General features: G+C 42.4%; 1 protein-coding gene across 4 annotated transcripts in view; it reads right to left on the bottom strand.

Annotated features, from left to right (window-relative positions):
- The window catches only part of CPVL (carboxypeptidase vitellogenic like), a 114567-nt gene extending 97557 nt beyond the window's left edge, over positions 1-17010 (bottom strand). Inside the window, exons 1-2 of one of the 4 annotated variants that reach the window (XM_081080316.1) lie at positions 16744-17010; positions 16449-16577 (exon numbers count right to left, since the gene is read on the bottom strand). Coding sequence is in view for 1 of the 4 variants with exons in the window: in XM_081080314.1 (XP_080936440.1) it covers positions 10130-10181 (52 nt within the window). In the remaining 3 variants the exon portion in view is untranslated. Of the gene's footprint in view, positions 1-10129; positions 10260-16302; positions 16381-16448; positions 16618-16743 lie in introns of those variants that run through there. The other 3 variants (XM_081080314.1, XM_081080317.1, XM_081080315.1) reach the window with 3 other exon arrangements.
- Between the last annotated feature and the right edge of the window lie 1471 nt (positions 17011-18481).

Below are 18481 nucleotides of genomic sequence, written 5' to 3'. Positions count from 1 at the left end.
GGTTAGGTCCTATTTTCAGGGAAACATGGTAGCAGTGAATATGACTCTATGATAATGTTTTGGAAAATATACTAAAATATTAGATAAAGAAAAGCAAGCTATTAAAATGGATATATGGTATTTTATCCTTATTTAATACTTCTTAAGAATTTCTAAATTTTCTACGATAATCTGATAATCAGAAAAAATAATTTTTGGTTTTGCTTTTTTAAGACAAAGTGAAGCAACGGACAGACATGGTAAAAAAAAAAAATGCTTGTTCCTGTTTCTTATTCCTTATTATTACCTGGTTATGACCTCTTGCGTTTCCTAGGAGTAAGGTTCTGTTTGTTCTTTTAGAATAGGTGCTTTTTTCTCTAACATTCTGTGAAGATGTGTCCTGATCTCCTAACGCAACAGAACCTCAGAGACTCAAAGTGCATTTTCTCTTTGGTAAATATGAAGGCTCTGCATAAATGTGAGATGTTATAATAATCATAATAATTATTGCTTTTGTATTTAATTCTGCCTGGAGTAGAATTCATAACCAATATGCATATAATTGGCAGTAAGCAAATATTTGTTGAACTGATGGATCCAAACAATGAATCGTGATATTTGAGACCTAGATGAGACAACAGATGTTCGTATGGCCCAATTCTTTCATCTTACAGACTAGAAAACTGAAGCCAGAAAAGTAAGTATGCGACTTGCTTAAGATTATACCACTGGTGAGCAGTAGGACCCAGCAAGACTCAAAGCCAGGCATCCAATCTGCTTTCCACTCCCCCATCTTTGGTTACCACCACATTCAGATATTTTAACTCTTATTTTAGCAATAGATAATAACAGCCTATAATGGTCCTAAACCTTTTCGTAGATCATCAGAGGATGTGCAAAATAAATAAATAACTGAAACATTAATAAGTAAATCTTTCCAGAGAAATTTCGTATTTTGGAGTTCATACTCATCCAGGTTCTGCCATGACTGATTCAGGGGGCCCTCGGGCAAGACAGTGACTTCTCTACGTCCCAGCCAGTGGGTGAGAACCAAAGATTAGGTTTCTAGAAATTTTGAGAACCAGCTGTTCAACATGGTCATTGTTAAAAATGAAACTATGAAAACTTACCCTTCATAAGTCATTTTTAAAAATGTCATAAATACTCAAAACTCATCACTTCCAACTTATTTTACTACATTTTACTATTATGTATGCTCCGGAGTTATTTATTTATTTATTTATTTATTGATTCGTGGATGGATTATAGGATGGTTTGTCACAGTGCATTTCTTTCCAAGTTTGTGTTCAATGATGTCATATTGATAGTGTGAAACCAGCTATGGTGGGAATACTTACACCATGGAAATCGGCAAACATCACAAGTCAGGCCTTTCCTGTATTGCCCCCCTCCCCGCTACCACCCCCAGGGAGCCAGTTGGTAAATATTTACCTGCACAGGTTGGTCTCATGCTCTTATTTGGAAAATGAGCTGGAAACCATATGAAATGACCAGCAGAAGAGACAAAAAGGGAAAAATCCTGCCAAGTTGTCATCTGTATGTGGAAGCATCCAACAACAAAACTAGATACGCAAAGCCTCCAGAAAAGAAACCTGAAAAAGCCACTGGAAGGTGTGTGTTCTACCAACAAAAAAGAATCCAAAACAAAAACTCCAGAAAGAGGACAAAAAAACAGCACGTGTTTCAAGCAGCTCTGTTTTCCCTTTCTCTCCTTCCCACTTCTCCCTTTTATATTACAGATTATTCTACCCAAAGGATAAAAATCATTCATGTAATAAACATTATAGCTGTAATTAAAACAGTTATTTGGAGCTCCCTTACATATTTAACTGGTTTTAGTAACTCCCAACATAATAAAAGCATTCCCCCAAACAAACAAAAACGGGCCAACTAGTAGCAGACATTTCCATGAAATCTGTAATAAAAGAAGGGTACAAAAAGGTGGTTCCTTTATTTAAAAAAGATTCAGTTACCTCTGAAGATTATTCAAGCATATCCAAAGCATTTGAATCCTGTAATAATGGGCTATTGTGCAACCCAGAATTAAATACCAACTCAAATCCCAAATCTAGCTATTTTGCAAAAACGATTTCCATGCAAACAAATGGTGAAAGAAAAACTTTATTTTGAAGGATCCACTGTTCATCTTCCTTATGACATCACTGTAATTTCTAAAATTGGTATTTGAAGCACTCTTTTCCTAGAAAGGACACAGAACATGACACACAAGGTAATGGACAACCTTTTGCTGGCACTAAGTGGCACCGAGACTTACATGCCTATCTCTTTTACACAGGCTGCCCCTCTGACATCAGATAGTGGTGTCTAATCGTGCTAATGTATTAGTTGTCCCTATCTCTGCCACCATATCCTGAGACTCACAGGAAAGGGAGACAAACCTGAGGTATGTGGCAGGTAGAGCATGAAAAGAATCAGGAAGAAGAGAAAACGTTATCTGACACTGTATTAGGGAGCTTTACCTTGAAATCTCACTCCAACCAGAAGGAAAATTTTGAGTGGGAGCGGGAAATAAAAAGTAGACATGTCCCAAAATGTTAGTAACAGTTTTGATGTAGAAAGACCATTCCCAGAATCAAAAGCATCATCATGATAATAACACAATAGCCACCAATTATCGAATGTTGCCTATGTACAGGCACTGTGCCAATTGCTTTGTATATGTATTTCTAATCGTTTCCATGCAAGTACTATTATCATCTCATTTTACAGGTGAGAAACCGATCCTCAGAGAATGTAACTTACATGCCCAGGTCCACAAAGCTAAGTGGCAGAGCAATAAGAGACCAGTCCTTATTAGTCTCCAAAGACCACTCTATATAGTTCCAATACCAGCATCTCCCAAAATGTGCTGTGTGGGCCTGGGTCCCTACTCCCTATTCAGGTAAGTTTGGAAATACAACATAGTATAGCCCCTCAGAATTAAACTATTATGTCACTGAGAAGTTTTGCTATAAATAAATGTGTTAAAACTTTACCCCAGTATTTCCCAAACCAACAATATTTGATAAGACTTTTTATTGTTCTGTAATATCTAAAAACGTAATGGAACACATTCTGTGATCTTTATTCATTCAAACAATTATGTTGGAGGAACACCTATACCCTAGGCTCTCCTTGCTCCAAATGCCTTCAATAAAGTATTTGGGCTAAACAATTGTTTGGTCGGGAAACACATGTCTGGGTGAAACCAGCCTTGAGGAAGCAGTGCAAAGGCCCTGAGGTGCAAAGAAGCTTTGTTTATTGTGGGTCGATGGGCGTACAGTGAATAAAGGAGGAAGTGGTACATGATGAGTTTGGAGAGTAGTCATGGGCAACAACACATGTCGAATCTTATCTGTATTCATATGCATCAGCATTTTATTCTAATTGTGATGGGAGACCATTGGAGGCTTTTAAGTAAGGGAATAATATGGTCTGACTAGAATTGTGAAATGTGAAATGATCACTCTGATTGCTATGCTATGTAGCAAGAGGACTTTAGGAGAATAAGGATGGATCAGGGTACCACTTAGGAGGCTAATAATAATGTAATAATCCAGCAGGGATGAGCGAGGGTGGGGCCAGGGAGCAGCAGTGGAGGTGGTGAGAAGACGTCAGCTACATTCTGAAGGCACATCTACCAATATTTGTTAATAGACTGAAATACAATGGCTGAGGGGCAAAAAGAAGCAAGGATGACTCCTAAGTGTTTTGCCCAAAGTGACTGCATGAAATTTTATGGGTTGAATTGTTTCCCCCCAAAAGATATGTTGAAGTTCTAACCCCCAGTCTTTCAGAAGGTGATCTTCTTGGGAAATAGTGTCTTTGCAGATGTAACTAATTAAATTAGAATGAGGTCATACTGAACTAGGGTGGGCCTTGAATCCAATATAGCCCATGTCCTTATAACAGGAGAGAAATACAGAGAGGAAAACAATGCCGTTTAAAGACAGAGACACAGGAAGGTGACAGACATGTGTCAGCAGAGGCAGAGATTGAAATGATGCATCTACAGGTCAAAAAACAAGGATTGCTGACAAACAATAGAGAGGGAGCCATTCTTTCCTCGGTTTCAGAGGGAGCATAGCCCTGGCAACATGCTGATTTTGGACCTGTAGCCTGCAGGACGAAGAGACACTACATTTCTGTTGTTTTAAGCCACCAGTTTGTGGTGCTTTGTTATGGCTGCCCTAGGACCCTATTGCATGTGTAGTGGGACCACACCAGAGGCTGGAAAGACTGTGGAAAGGCAGCATTGTTTATTTGACGGTGACGCTATTCTTAGAAAAGCCCTAATTCCAATGCTTTCTATAAGATATATCCAGGTGAGGAAACTAAGTCCTAGGTTGAATACTTTCTCAAGTCCTGGGTTAATTTTCTCAAGACCTCCTTTCCCCACTCAGACATTAAGTAGTAAAGCTGAAATCTGAAGCCAGGTCTAGAAGGTTCCAAATCCCTTATGTTTCCCATATGTCACTGCATAAATGACATAAGGTGACAAAATCTGCCTCCAGGCAAATTCTGACAAAAGCAGAATTCTAAGTAAACTAGATTATCTGCACATACCGTTTATAAGACTTACAGGTGCTGAAATTGCAAGTGATTTAAGTACATGTTTATTTTCAAAGAAGTGAAAAATCACATGCCCAGACTTTGCTTTACAATGAATTTCTAGTGTACTTCCTTCGGTTTTAAAATTAGTTTTTTTTTTGAGGGAGGGTAAGTTGGGGGGGGGCGGTGGCTGAAGCCCTAAGTCCTTTCAGACTCATGAGAAATGCCGTGTCTTCCACTGAGAAATTTTTCACTTTCACTGAGGTAAAAATGTAGGCCTATTCCTTTCACAATCGGCCTTTTTGTCCCTACTATGACTGCCATTTTCAAATTAAAAAATTAGGATACACAGTGTAGCCAATCGAAGGGTAAGACTGGGCCCAATGGAAGAGGATATTTCATATGAGAATGAACCTCGGAAATTCTGAATGTTGTCACCTTAACCATCACTAGCTGAGGTGACGAGAAATTCCTGCCTGATTCCAAAAGAGGTACTATTATTATTGAGAGCAATTGCCTTCGATTACTTTAGTAATTACTCTAGCTGATTTCCTCAGCTCTTTCCCACACATTGTCTCACTTGATCTTCACTGCAACTCTTGAAAAGAGTTAGTACAACTCCTCAACAGAGGCCCATGTGGATGGAGCACCTTCCCAAGAAATGACACCAGTCAGTCGCACAGCTGGGACAAACTCCAAGTTCAAGGCGACCATCCGCTCAGTTAATAAACAACTATATCTTTAGCTTTTTTAACTATGTGCCATACTCCAGTGTAGGCACAGAGAACAAAAGAGACAGAGTGTCTCTGCCTTTATGAAGCTTACCATCTAGGGGGAAGAGAGAGATGAGAGTTGTTAAGAAAATTAAAGCCAGATAAAGGGTTACAGTGGGGTCGAGGAGCGGTATTATTTTAGATCGAGTGGTCAGGGAAGGCCCTCTGAGGAGGTGACATCTGAACAGATTTGAAGGGCATGAGAGAGTTCCATGTGAATATCTAGGGAGAAGAGAGTTCAAGGCTGGAGAATAGTGATTGCAAAGGCCCTGTAATAGGAGGCAAAAGCCAGTGTGTCTGGAGTCCAGCAAGTGATGGGGAGAGTGGTACAAAGTGGAGTCAGGTATCAGCTCACGTAGGGTGTTCAAAGCTACCCCATATTTGGGGGCTCACTTCTTCCCAGTTATGATGTTTCCATCAGTGGTGAGGCTGGCCTCTTGCCACCCTCCTGCTCACTCTACCACGGGGTGTGGGGGGTCAGAGGTGGAAAAATGTATGTGATTTTGGGAGTTAGTCTCAACTCCCTTGCTGTCCCCACAGGAAGCAGTGCTTTCCTCTCTCCACCTGGTGTTGGCCTATGAATGGTTGGGCAAGACTTCTCAGTTATGGACTTTAGTCACAGGAAGCACACTTATCCAGAAGTAAAAGCTCCAACCCAGCCCAGCGTCTCTCAGGACTAAAGGTGATAGTTTGTGACCCACCTGCCTTGCTCTATTGTCTTCTTAGTTTCCCTAGAACTCTGGCAACGGAGAGAAGTTTGCTATTTTGGGGGTACCCTCAGAGACCTTAACAAGGGTCTCTGGGATTTGAGTTTTATTCTAAGTGTAAAGGGCTGGAATTTTTTTCCCCACTGCACCCCACTGTGTAACGCTGCAAACGTTACACATCATCCCTGTAACTGCACAAAGGCGGCTTCCCCCACATAATCAGAATAGTCTGGATTTCCCATACAGTCTGGTTTGCCCACACCAGCCCTGAAAAGATATGAGAGTTGTGGGAAATGATTTCTAAAATCAAACCAGTCAAACTATCTGCACACAGCTAATCAAAGGTGTTGCAGCAAAGTCACAAAAGGACGATTTAGCAAGAACAAAAGGTGCAGAGCTGAATGCCCTTAGTAAAAGTATTTTAAAATCAAGTGTGCATAGTCTCCAAAGTGGGACAACAGGAGAAACCCCACAGACTTGCTCACCTGGTTCTTGAGCTACGGGAATGCCCTCTATTACTGCTTCTGTCCGCAATTTCTAAAAGCAAAAAAACTATTGTCACCCTTTTACTTGCTGTATTCTGGCTTCTGTCCATACCATCTTGCCAAAATCATCAATGACCTCCAATCTCAAAACAAAAGTTTCCATCTTTATCTTAATTGACTTCTCTGACACGTTGACATTACCCCTTTGATAAATTTATTGTTGCCTAGCATTCTGTAATGTGTGCTTTCATGGATTTTCTAGAATGTTCCTGTCATGCAGGGGTCTCAGCTCCCGCTCCCTGCACAAGAATGCAGGATATGGTGAGGCCAAAAAGGAACACCCACGGAGCCATGGATAGGGGGTTCACACCACTATATTCTCTCTGGTGCTGGGTTGGAGACACAGGAAGCAGGAGCAATCCGCTGTCCACTTCTCTGCCAACCAACCAACCCCCCCCCCCAGCGTAACCACAGCAGTTATATTAGTGGCCAATGGCTCACTGGTTACAGCTGACGGCCAACTAGCCACAGCTGATGGCCATCCAATCACAGTTGATGGCCATCTACTACCCGAGCAAGCACCTTTCCACGTGAGGCCGAGAGCCTAGAAACTGCTTTCTGGGACTCTGTCCCCACAGTTCTCCTTCATAATCCCCTCTTCCTCTGCCTTCCCTTACATGATGGGTTTCCCAGGTTCTATCCCTGGTCCACTGCTCGTCTCACTCCAAACGCTCTCTCCAGAGTGGCCTCATCATGTTAAGTAGCACCTTCTGTTGACACAGCTCAAAATAATATCTCTTCTTAAAATCTTCAGGCCCATCTAGCCAACTGCCTGAAGAACATTTTTCACCTAATGTCCCATGGGTATATTAAACTCAACTTGTCCAAGTAGAACCTAATCCTTCTGCTAAAACATAGTGAACCAGACACATTTATTTCTGTTCTCTCATAGAACCCCTTGGTGTGAAAGTTAAGACATGTTTAAAAGGTATAAAACCCATAGCCCCCCCAAATAGCAAGTAAGACAGGTCAATTTTTGTTGTTGTTGTTAGATGGAAAGTGAACAAATAGTTTTTCAGAGAAAACTTTAAAGTAGAATATAGATGAGAAACAAGCTAATTCACATTACAAAACCACAGAAACACTCACAGATGGTAAGTACTGGACACTGCACAAGACAAACGTGAGTCATGGGTGAACATAAGGATTGGTGGGAGTCTAACAGCAGGGAGACACTCTGATCCTTCCCTGACTCCAACAGGAAAGGAGAGACTTATTCTGTAGAAAATGTATTCTTTGGAAAATTAAACCAGAGAAACTCTAGACTTGGAAATATGAAATACAGCAAAAGTTGGGGAAGAGGTACCCAATTAAAAACTGCATGCCAACGCTCCCCTTGAACTTGAATGTACCCCAAACACAACCCTTGAACACTCAGCTCAAAGAAAGCTGGCAGCAACCACTATATTCCTCAATCTCTCACCCTGCACTGGAGACTGAAGAATTCTTCTCTGGAATAAATGAAAGCTCTTACAGACAGGACCTATCCATACTGACACATGAGGTCCTCCAATGAAACTACTTGGACCTGCCAATCAATTTCAGGGAGCCAGGGAGCTGCTGACAAATCCCTTCCCACAGTGGAACTTCCAACCAGCAACTTAGTTTCTCACACTTAATCTATAACCAGAATGCAAAGAACCACTGGATATTGGAGGAAAGGTTCTAATTTGAAAGAAAAACCAAAAGAAACTACTTGGAGAAAAAAAAAACCAACACCTCAAAAGAAACAGGAATGCGGGGAACAGAAGAGCTCTTTGAAAACAAACAAACACCTTTAAGGAGATAAGAGGAGACATTGCATTCATCAAACAATGGAATGCTGTCTTAAAAAGAAACAAAGAACAAGAACACACTCCTGAAAATTAAAAATAGGGTAGTAGCAATTTTAAATTTTTTATAAAAGAGTGGGACAATAAAATCACACGAATCTCCCAGAAAAATATAACTAAAAAAGGACTTAAAAAATAGGAGAAAAGAGATAAGTAGGAGATTTGTTCTGGAAAACCAAAACCAACATCTGAGTAGTGAAAGTTCTAGAAAAGGGAGGCAGATAAAATTCAGGGGAGGAAATTATTAAAGAAATAATACAAAAACATTTAGTAGAGGTATAGACATGATTTGCAGGTTTAAAGGGACTACCAGTTTCCCAGATCAAGGAATGAAATGACATAGAACAGCTTCTATAAACTTGAGAGGAAAATAGAGATAGAAAGAGCAGGGGGGGAGTGAGAGAGAGAAAGAGAGACAGAGACAGAGAGAGAGAGAGAGAGAGAGAGAGAGAGAGAGAGAGAGAGAGAACATAAAAAGAATCAAGAACCAGAATGGTATTGCAGTTTTCAATAGCAGCAACAGCAACTAAAAGATACTGATGAAAAAAGCCTTAAAAATTCTAAGAGGAAAATGGTTTCCGAACTAGAATTGTATACTCAGCCAAACTATCAAACAAGTGTGAGGATAAATCAAAGAAATGTTCAGGTACATGAGGTTTCAAAAAATTGGTCCTCGTATGCCACTTCTCAGAAAGGTACTGGCAGATGTGTTCCACCAAAACAAAGAAGTAAACCAAAAAAAGAAAGACATGGCATCCCAGTACCAGGGGAACTAAGGCAGGAGAGAGGCCCCAGGTTGACAGTTCTGCTAACGAGCCGCCAATGCAGACTGAAGTCGAAGGGAAAAGCCTCAAGAAAAACAATACATACTGACTCCCCCATGAATGTTTGTGAAAAATCATATCCATAAAGATTCTACAGTTCTGTCACCAGGCTTGGACAGAAGTCCATCAGTGACATAGAGAACTAAGCAATCCAAAAAGAGGCAATTTTTAACTCGAAGAATATCGAACTGTTCAAGGAAAGCATTATAGTTTGAGTGTACTACTTAGCTTACCGGTGAGGAATAGCTACATAATAAATAAACATAAGATATGGTTTCAGCAAGAACAACAAAAAAATTCTGTAACCATTTGGACAGGATGGAAGAGCGGCAAGCTGGGACATAAGTAAAGTATGTAAGAGCACTAAATTCTCTCCTCTCTTTATAGGAAGTCCACAGAAAAATACCTCAAATTGATAAAAAGTACAACTCTAAATCAAGAAAGAAATCAAGAAATCAAGAGGCAGATTAGGCAGAATACTTAGAAATTGGAGTGAAATACTAGAAGAAACAGGTGAAAGCATGGGGAAGAGGCTTCAAAGATAAACTTATGGAAGATGAAGAGAACTAAATTTTTATTATGAGAACTGCACTATGACTTGGATTTTTCACCCATGTATGTGAATTGACAAAAATCAAAAGTAATTAAGAGTAAGTTAGAAACTAACCTTACTATCTTCTTCTCTAAATGTGTCCCTACTTCTCTATTTTCTACCTCGGTTAAAAATACTCTCAAGCGCTAAAGCTGACAACTCCCTGTTCTTGAATATCTGTCTCTCTCTTGCTGCCTTCCCACAGCCAATCAACCACCTATTGAATCTCCTGGATAGTTTTCATTTCCCCCACTCGTCTCTAACTCTACTCCCATGTCCTCAACCGGGGACTTGCCATTACTTACCTGGACCATTGCAGATCTCCAAGCTCATTTCAAATGAATTCCCCACTCTCATTTGCTGTTGTCTCTCCTATTTCCTTGGGCCATGGGTTTTATACCTTCTCTAACTTCGTTGCACAGCAGTTGATAACCACTACGTAGGCAAGATATAAGCATAAAGTAGGAAGTGGGTAAAGAGCAGCATGAAGCTGAAGAAGTCAATAGAGAGAAGGTTCCAGGAGACCTTGTAGATGTGCTCATAGTCTTCAGTCTCCAGTGACTAGAAACTACTGAGGGCTTTATAATTTGAAAAGACTATCATGGCCATAGTGTAAGGATGGGTTTAAACTAAAAAGACAGGGACAGAGAGACCATTTAATAGGCTTTAGAATAATCCAGAATAAAGATGATGAAACCTAAGCTAGGGCAGGGCAATAGGAATAGCAGGTACAGGGCAGACTTGAAATTAAGTAGAAGGTAAAATTCACAGAACCTTGTGAGTGATGAAATATTATACGTGGAAATAGAACGGAATCGAGGATGACTCCCAAATTTGACTTAGGGCAGACGGTGGCATCATTAACTAAGATCCCCCACTACTTGATTTTGCCATGGAAGTAATGAACCAGTGCTTGAGAAGAGAGAGAGAGAGAGAGAGAGAGAGAGAGAGAGAGAGAGAGAGAGAGAGAGAGAACATGAATGCATACCCCGAGTAAGTGAAAATCAACCTCCTGGTAATCACATTCTGATGTTCTCAGAACACTTGACAATATTTCTCCATACCCAGACCCAGGGCTGTACTGCAGCTGCCAAATGACTGACAACCCTTTTTTCTGAGCGGTGACTGGTTTCTTACCAATGTGTCCCCAGCCCCACTTTGTTCCCCCACCTCCTGAACAAAGACTGCTGAGATAATCGTTTGCTGATTCGTCATGGCTACTGGGCAGCCCCCAATCCAACGGGTCCCCTTCTTACCCACTCAGCACAACGCCACACCTTTCAGAGGCCTCTTCCTGTGATGTCCCTGATCCTTTGAGCGTGCGTCTTCCTTTGCTGAGGTAAGCTAATAAAACTAACTTTGTGTCATTACAAGTGTATTCCTGGTAGTCTCTCATCCATGGGCTTAACATCCCCTGGAAGGGTGTACTGAGACCAGGTAGAGAAGTTAGGCAGGCCACAAAATACAGAGAGAAGTGACAAGGACGCTAAGGGCAGCTGAGGGCTCTCTGTATTATTCTGAGACAAGCAAGAAAGCCTTTGCCACAGTTCCTGAATATACAGAACTCCCCCTTAACCCAAGTGAATTCTACAAACACTCCAATACTTAGAGGGAGAGAAAAACAAAAACAAAAACATTATTTCCAGTAGATTTGTTGATGGCTAATAATATTCTTCATCAAGAAACCCAGTAAGGAAGTTTTCATGTTTGGAATCAGCTATGGCTGTACTTTCCCCCCTTGTATCAAATATAAACTCCACAAAGGAGTTTATATTTATAGGGTCCACACAGACTCAGAATGGGTTTGTCTTTAACTTTCTACATTTCTCACCGCTCAGCTTTGCCCCAGCCCGGTCTTTCCTACAACAACCACATTTCCCAGTCCTTTCAAATATAGATGCCTCTCCACTCTTTTCCACATACAGTTTTCTTTCTTTTAACAGGACTCAATTCATTAGAGATTTTCCAGGTATATGCTCAAGTGTAAGATACTTTGCTAAAACTTGTGGGGGAGTCAAAGATGAAAAAGAGAGACCTGTACAAAACCCAATAGTTCCAGGCAGACTGAGTGTGTGCTAGAAGAAGGCACAAGAAATTCAGTTCTCTAAGCCACTGCCAATCAATACTGCACTTATTCCAGTCGGCACAGGTAATGACCTCACTCCCATTCTGAGTCCACATTTTAAGAAAGGAAAACCATATTAAAATTGTAAGGGGGGGGGGTGATAGATGAGAGTAAAGGGATCAAATATATGGTGATGGAAGGAGAACTGACTCTGGGGGGTGAACACACAATGTGATATACAGATGATGTATTACAGAATTGTACACCTGAAATCTGTGTAATTTTACTAACAAGTGTCACCCCAATACACTAATTTAAAAAACTGTAATAATATATACCGATAACAAAAGATGAATACAAGTCACATTTGACTTCTGCAGTTACAAGAGGTGCTCAAAGTGGTTACCATCAGCATCCAGATACTTCTCATTACAGCAAATGACTGCTTGAGCAACGCTGACCAAAGTGTCTACTTGTATACACATTTTTGGCACCCTCGGTATAAAGCTGTACCAGGTACTACAGGAAGACAAAGGACTGTCCTGCCCTCACCTTCCAGCTGAGGCCTTGGAACAGTCCCTGGCCACAGAGTAGACGCTAAATAAATCTATTTTCTAATAAATTGCCTTGTCAGTGGTATATCAATTAATAAAATGGGTTTACAGAGCTGAACATTTATTTATTGAGCCTGTACTAAAGTATTACATTGGAAAGGGCGGGGGGCATTTGGGTTGCTACATATTTGGATGAAGGCTTGGCGACCATGCAGCGGGAATATGTGTCACACCTGAGGTTTGGTTTGGAAAATATGGCCACCATCAGGATAGGTTGTTGTGGTTCCCACATTAAGTAGGTGCTGCCTTCCGAAAATATAGACTAATTCATTAAATTACCTGGCTTCCTAACATTTGGAAATGGTTTATATGGATAAAGCACTGTGTATTTAAGTCCTAGATAAAAAAAGTATTTAACTTTCCCTCTTCCCTCCCCACTCCTGCCTTATTCCCCTCACCTTGCCCCTTGCCTCCTATCATGGGAGTAGGAACGACTCCATGCTACTGGTATGCATATGCTTTTTAGTTTGTGACTCTTGTAAGTTATCAAGGAGAACAGTGGCTACAACAACACTGTAGATAGAACTGTCATTAAAATGCTAACTGACAGTGCACATCAGTATTTCTTTTTCTGTTCCAAGAACTCATATTCAGATTTCCCTCAAGGTCTTGTCCTTCTTATCTTTGTCCATACATTCTCATTCAACCACGCCTTGGTCACGAATTGCTAGTCCAAATAGTTGTTCAGTCCTGACTTTGCTGTTGGTCTCTCCACTCTTAGCTGATACTTCCACGTGGGTACCCAATTGGTCCCTCGAACCCAATAGAGTCATATCACAAGACACCATCATCCCCTTCGAATTCCCTCCTCCTCCGACTTCCCTATCCTTAATGGCACACTATCTTTGTAGATGCCTGGGCTCTAAAGCCACGTCCTCATGTCAAATCACTCACCAAGTCCCACCTTTCTTCCTCTTTTCAGTCTCTGCAATCCATTCTGTTCACAGTTTGCCTGTTACTAGCCCCAGGACATTTGCCAAACCTCCTAACTCATCTCTCAGACTTCAGTCCCCCTTCACCCAATTCAGCCTACCCCTAGGCCCCGAAAGAGCTTTTTAAAGCACAAGATACTCCCCTCTCCTCAAATGCCTTCCAGGGTGAAGTACAGATTTCCTGCTATGAAATGCAATGTCTTCCACAATGCGACTCCAGCATAACCTTCTAGGCCCAAGTCACATGAGCCCTTCACAAACTCTATGCTCCAGCCGAATTAAACCCTTCATTGTGCCCTAACTGTACTCTGCTGTTTATGTCTCTACAGTTCAGTACAGCTCCGGGCAAACGTAGGCACTAATCAGTATCAATTGAATGAGAAGAGAATTTAGGTGGGGGGATGCACTGTAAAACTCTTTCCACTTTTCTTTTTTGAATGTTTTAAAATTTTTATAATCAAACATTGGGAAAAATATCAGTTAAATAAATAAATGGATGAAGGAATGCATCTCTTGAGAGCTGAGTTATCTCCTCCCCAGAGAACCACACAAGTCCAAGAAAATACCGTATTTCCCTGAAAATAAGCCCCAGCCAGACAACCAGCTCTAATGCGTCTTTTGGAGCAAAAATTAATATTTATTAATATAGTAAAATAAGACCGGGTCTTATATAATACAATATAAGACCGGGGTCTCATATTAATTTTTGCTCCAAAAGACGCATTAGAGCTGATTGTCCGACTCTTATTTTCGGGGAAACAGGTTATGCCAAGAGGTCTTTTTGAAAGATGAGTGGTGGGTGGGAGATGGAGTCCCAAAAGAAAAAGGAGAAAGTCCTTAAAGGATGTCCTAAATATGTATTTGAGCCAATAAACAACCGTAGCAATTTAAAACCACTAACTAGAATCAGAACAGGGAGAAAAGGTTAACAGATAAGACTCAAGAACATTGGAAAGATGCTAAGAATTTGCTTTTTCACACATAGAGTCAGTTCCCCCACCCCCATCTTGCTCCCCAGGCTCTAGGTCAAAGCAATAAAAGAAAAACATGTGGTTTCTTGCTCAAGGCTGTACCTGCAATATCTAGGATAAAGAATCTCAATACTTTGCTTTCAGTTCATTTATACTTAGGAGCACAGGTTTTATAAAGAAAGCACCTGATCACTGTCCTATAAACTGTCCATTATTGCTTAAGTCTTTGAACTTGCAAATGTATAGCATAAAAGTTCAAACTCTATTTCTGGTTTTGGCCAGGAAAATACAGTTCTTAGCTTTCTGCCCAGCTTACCCCTCTCCCAAGTCAGTATGGATATGAACGAGTCATTCTTCTACAGGCATCTTTCTAATTATGAGAGACTTCCCTATTTAAGTTCTTTTAAATGTTCTTGTTTCAGTCCACAAAAACTCCACATTATTAAACCCCTGGGAATGTTAAACTAATCACGTTTGCTCTTTTAATAATAGATGAACTGTATTTCCTCTGAAGAATTGGGCATTGCCTATTTACCTTGGGTATTTGGGTGTTAATAATTAACGGTTACATGATATTATCTGGCAGTAACTAAGCTCTTCCTCTCTCCCTGTCTTAGTTCTGTGCATACCAGGGTAGTATTCAACACTTAGGTTTTCCTCTAATAAATCATATGCTTCCAGAAACAAAAACAAAGTTATTAACAAAATACGCTCAGGCTGTTTGCTTCTTGTTTTCATTTTTTCCAGGACAGTGAACTGGTAAGCCCAGCAGATTTGCTGAACTCTCTGTCAGTCAAAGCCCACTTATTTCTCTGGCTACAAAAGCAGCCTAGTAGAACCTGACTGTAAATTGGTTTATAAGCTGGATTCACATATGTTGTGGGGCCAATTATGTCCCTCCGAAACAACCAACTCCTATAAAGGAAGAAAACAGCTTCTTGCTAAGAACACTGGCAGAACATTATAAAGGATTTCCCGTGGACTTGATTCACCTGGGGTTGAAGTCTAGAAAGCCCAATCAGCCAAAGGGTTTTGACAACTGCACAGACTTTCACATGCCAACAAAGCCAGTGCTTTTCCAAAAATGTTCCAGTACTTAGTTTGAACAACTTTCTTAAAAGTTATTTTTCAAATCAGTAGAATGCATCCTAGTTGGACCTCTTTTTTCTCCTCACATGTCTGTGCTTACTCGTCCCACACCAAAAAAAGTAACAAGTGGATGTACATGTAGGGGGAGAGGGACAGAAGTGTCTTCTAAATCGGGAAGCTAAGGCTGAGTAAACTTAAATCATCTGTTCAAGGTCACCAGCTAGCAAAAGGCAGAGCTGGGATTTAAATTCGTAAATATGCCAAAGCCCATTTTTTTCCCCATTACACCAAGCTGATCTGAAAGGTATTGGATGCTTGCATTTCATACATGTCTCTACGTGTCTCACTGACTCCTACCAACTCCCCCGCGAGGACCAAATCCACTTGGCAGGGAGCTGCTTCCACCTGTCCCATGCCCGGGTTTTCTCGTAATCCTACATCCCAGGAATAAGTCTTTGTGGTGTCAGCCAGGTCTTTGGTGGGTCATGCTCAAAGCGAAGGCATTTTTCACTTCCACTCCATCATAGCACCCTGAAATCAAAGCACCCCAAAGACACGTGTTGACGAAGGATGGAGATGGTGTTTGAGCCTCGCACCGAGCGTAATGGAGGACCCCACCGCTTCGCGCTTCCCTGGAGGGGTTCCTCAACTAGGAGACGCCTCCTGGTCTGAAAAAAGCCCAGGTGCGACCGCCTCTGATTGTGCCACGGGCCCTGGGGAGTGTTGTCCAGGTGGAGCGCACTCAGAGCCGGGGGCCAAACATCCCCAGGTATCTCCACCTGGAGACTCCGCGCCCGCCAAGCCCACCTGAACCCCATCGTCCTCCACGGCGCTTCCTTCCCCCGCTGCGCTGAGAGCTCCTGAGGCCATCGCCCCGCGCGCCCCGCGTCCCGAGACTTGGTGAGGACCCGCCCCGCTGCGCCCGCTCGACTCCCGGAGACCCGCGCACTCACGCAGGGCGGTGGGCGCTCCTTCCCGCTGCACCAGGCGCGCAGACCCGAGCCCTCCGGTCCCCGCGGCGCTTCGCCAAGCAGGGCGAAGTCCAAGAGCCTTTCCCCTCGCGCTTCCCAGGCACAAGAACCCTGCAGAAAGCGAGCTTGTGAAGGCTCCTGCCGACCAGTCAAAGTGACCGAGACCTGTCAGCCCAAGGTACGTCCCCCCCACCCTCCCGCCACCTGGCCGCGCCCAGTCAGCACCCCCACCCCACCCCCCCCAGCCTGGGAGAAGCCAGCAGCCCCAGCGTGGAACCTTAAAAAATTAGCAGAGAAAGATCTGCTGCGCTGTGGCCCCTTTTGTTTGTACGTTTGTGTTTTGCGTTTCTCTCCCACTTTTTAAAAGCTGTTATCTTAGTATTTCAACACTATTTTAAAGTTAGTTCCCCCACGCCAGTGCGTGCTTGCATGCCAGCGTCTCCATCTGGAAACCGAGCGGCGTTGTACTCCCACTTTAAAAAACACCCATGCGTTCGTTCATCGACAGCCCACACGGCTGTCACACTAATACTGAGAGAACACCGAGTGCCAGTGTTGTGCCCAGTGCTTTCCGCGCGCTACAGCGCTGGGCTCTTACAGCCACCTGTGGTGCTCTGCACTGTATCCGCATTCTGCAGGTGGGAAAGGGAGGCTTGAAGAGGTGACGTGTCCCATCCAGGGTCACTTCTCTTGTAAGTCACCTAAATACGTATTATTAATCACCCCCACGTGCTGGGCACTGAGCCTGACCCTGGGGGAAGACAGAATTGAAAGGTGAGGAGATTGTAAGAGCAATGTAAGACACACGCGTGGTACAAAATCCTTTCCATGTCTTCGTCTCCCAAATGCCCTGTGTTCAGAGATGGCACAGTTACTTAGAACACCCCCAGTCAGGCCACCTGGCTTTGAATCCTGGCTCGGCTTATCTACTAGCTCTGAGCCATTGTTGTTAAAGGTGACCAAAAAAGAAAAAAAATCACCATGCTCCCTTACTCCTTTGTGGAGGAGCGGTCTGTTTTGCCTCCCCTGGAGTCCTCCTGGCTTCATGACTGGTTTTGACCTCTACAATGTGGGCAAGTGCCGTTTCCACCCCAGGAATCAAAGGGCTTTGCAGCTTCTGCTTGGAGATTGCTGCTTTGTGACTGCCATGCCGAGAAGCCAGTGTGGCTCCTAGAGAGTAAGAGGTTCGGTTCAGGAGAACTCTGGGCATCCCAGAGACAGCAGCACCAACGGGGAGGCTGACGAGAGAAGCCTTGGCTCCAGTGATTGCAGCTGTCAGTGAGCCCAGGTGAAATCAGCAGCTCAGCAACCCAACCAATCAGGGAGAAAAACCCGAATCATTGTTTTAAGCCGTGTCAGCTTTGAGTAGTTTGTTATGCATCTAAGGCTAACTATAGCACTGATCGGGAACTATAGTTGTGATCTGGAACCAATTACTTCATGTGGGTGAGTCTCACTTTTCTCCTAAGTACCTACTTTACTGGGTCGTGGTGAGAATTAAATGAGAAACTGTACGAAAATCATGTGGCCCAGAGTGTGTGCTGGGTGACTGCAACCATCACTATTTTGTAATCATACATTATGGCGTATAGAACAATGAAGCAGTCAGCTCTCTGCATCTGCAGATTTTCCACTTTGGATCAAAAATACTGTTTTCGATCCATGTCTGGTTGAATCTGCAGATACGAAACCTAGGGATACGGCAGGCCGACTGTATATATGCTGGGGGGAAAAATTCCTATATAAATGGACCTGCACAGTTCAAACCCATGTTCAAGGTTTAATTGTATTCCATCTCTATGCTACTCACTAGCATATTTTGGCATAATTGGCCATAGTTTCTAATACTCTAAAGAATATTTCTTTACGTTTCTCCCCAAATGACCATAATGGCAATTAACAGGCAAAGAATCAAAATATAGAACTAACGGAGGTGGATCAAACTTCTGGAAAGAATATTTTTAGTCCCTTTCTTGTATTGTGAGACTCCTCAAAAGTAGGCAAAAGAACAGCTT

Source organism: Rhinolophus hipposideros, assembly GCF_964194185.1.
Source record: "Rhinolophus hipposideros genome assembly, chromosome: 18".
Taxonomy (NCBI): domain Eukaryota; kingdom Metazoa; phylum Chordata; class Mammalia; order Chiroptera; family Rhinolophidae; genus Rhinolophus; species Rhinolophus hipposideros.
The sequence above is the reverse complement of the archived record's forward strand: the minus strand, read 5'-3'. Positions and strand labels throughout refer to the sequence as shown.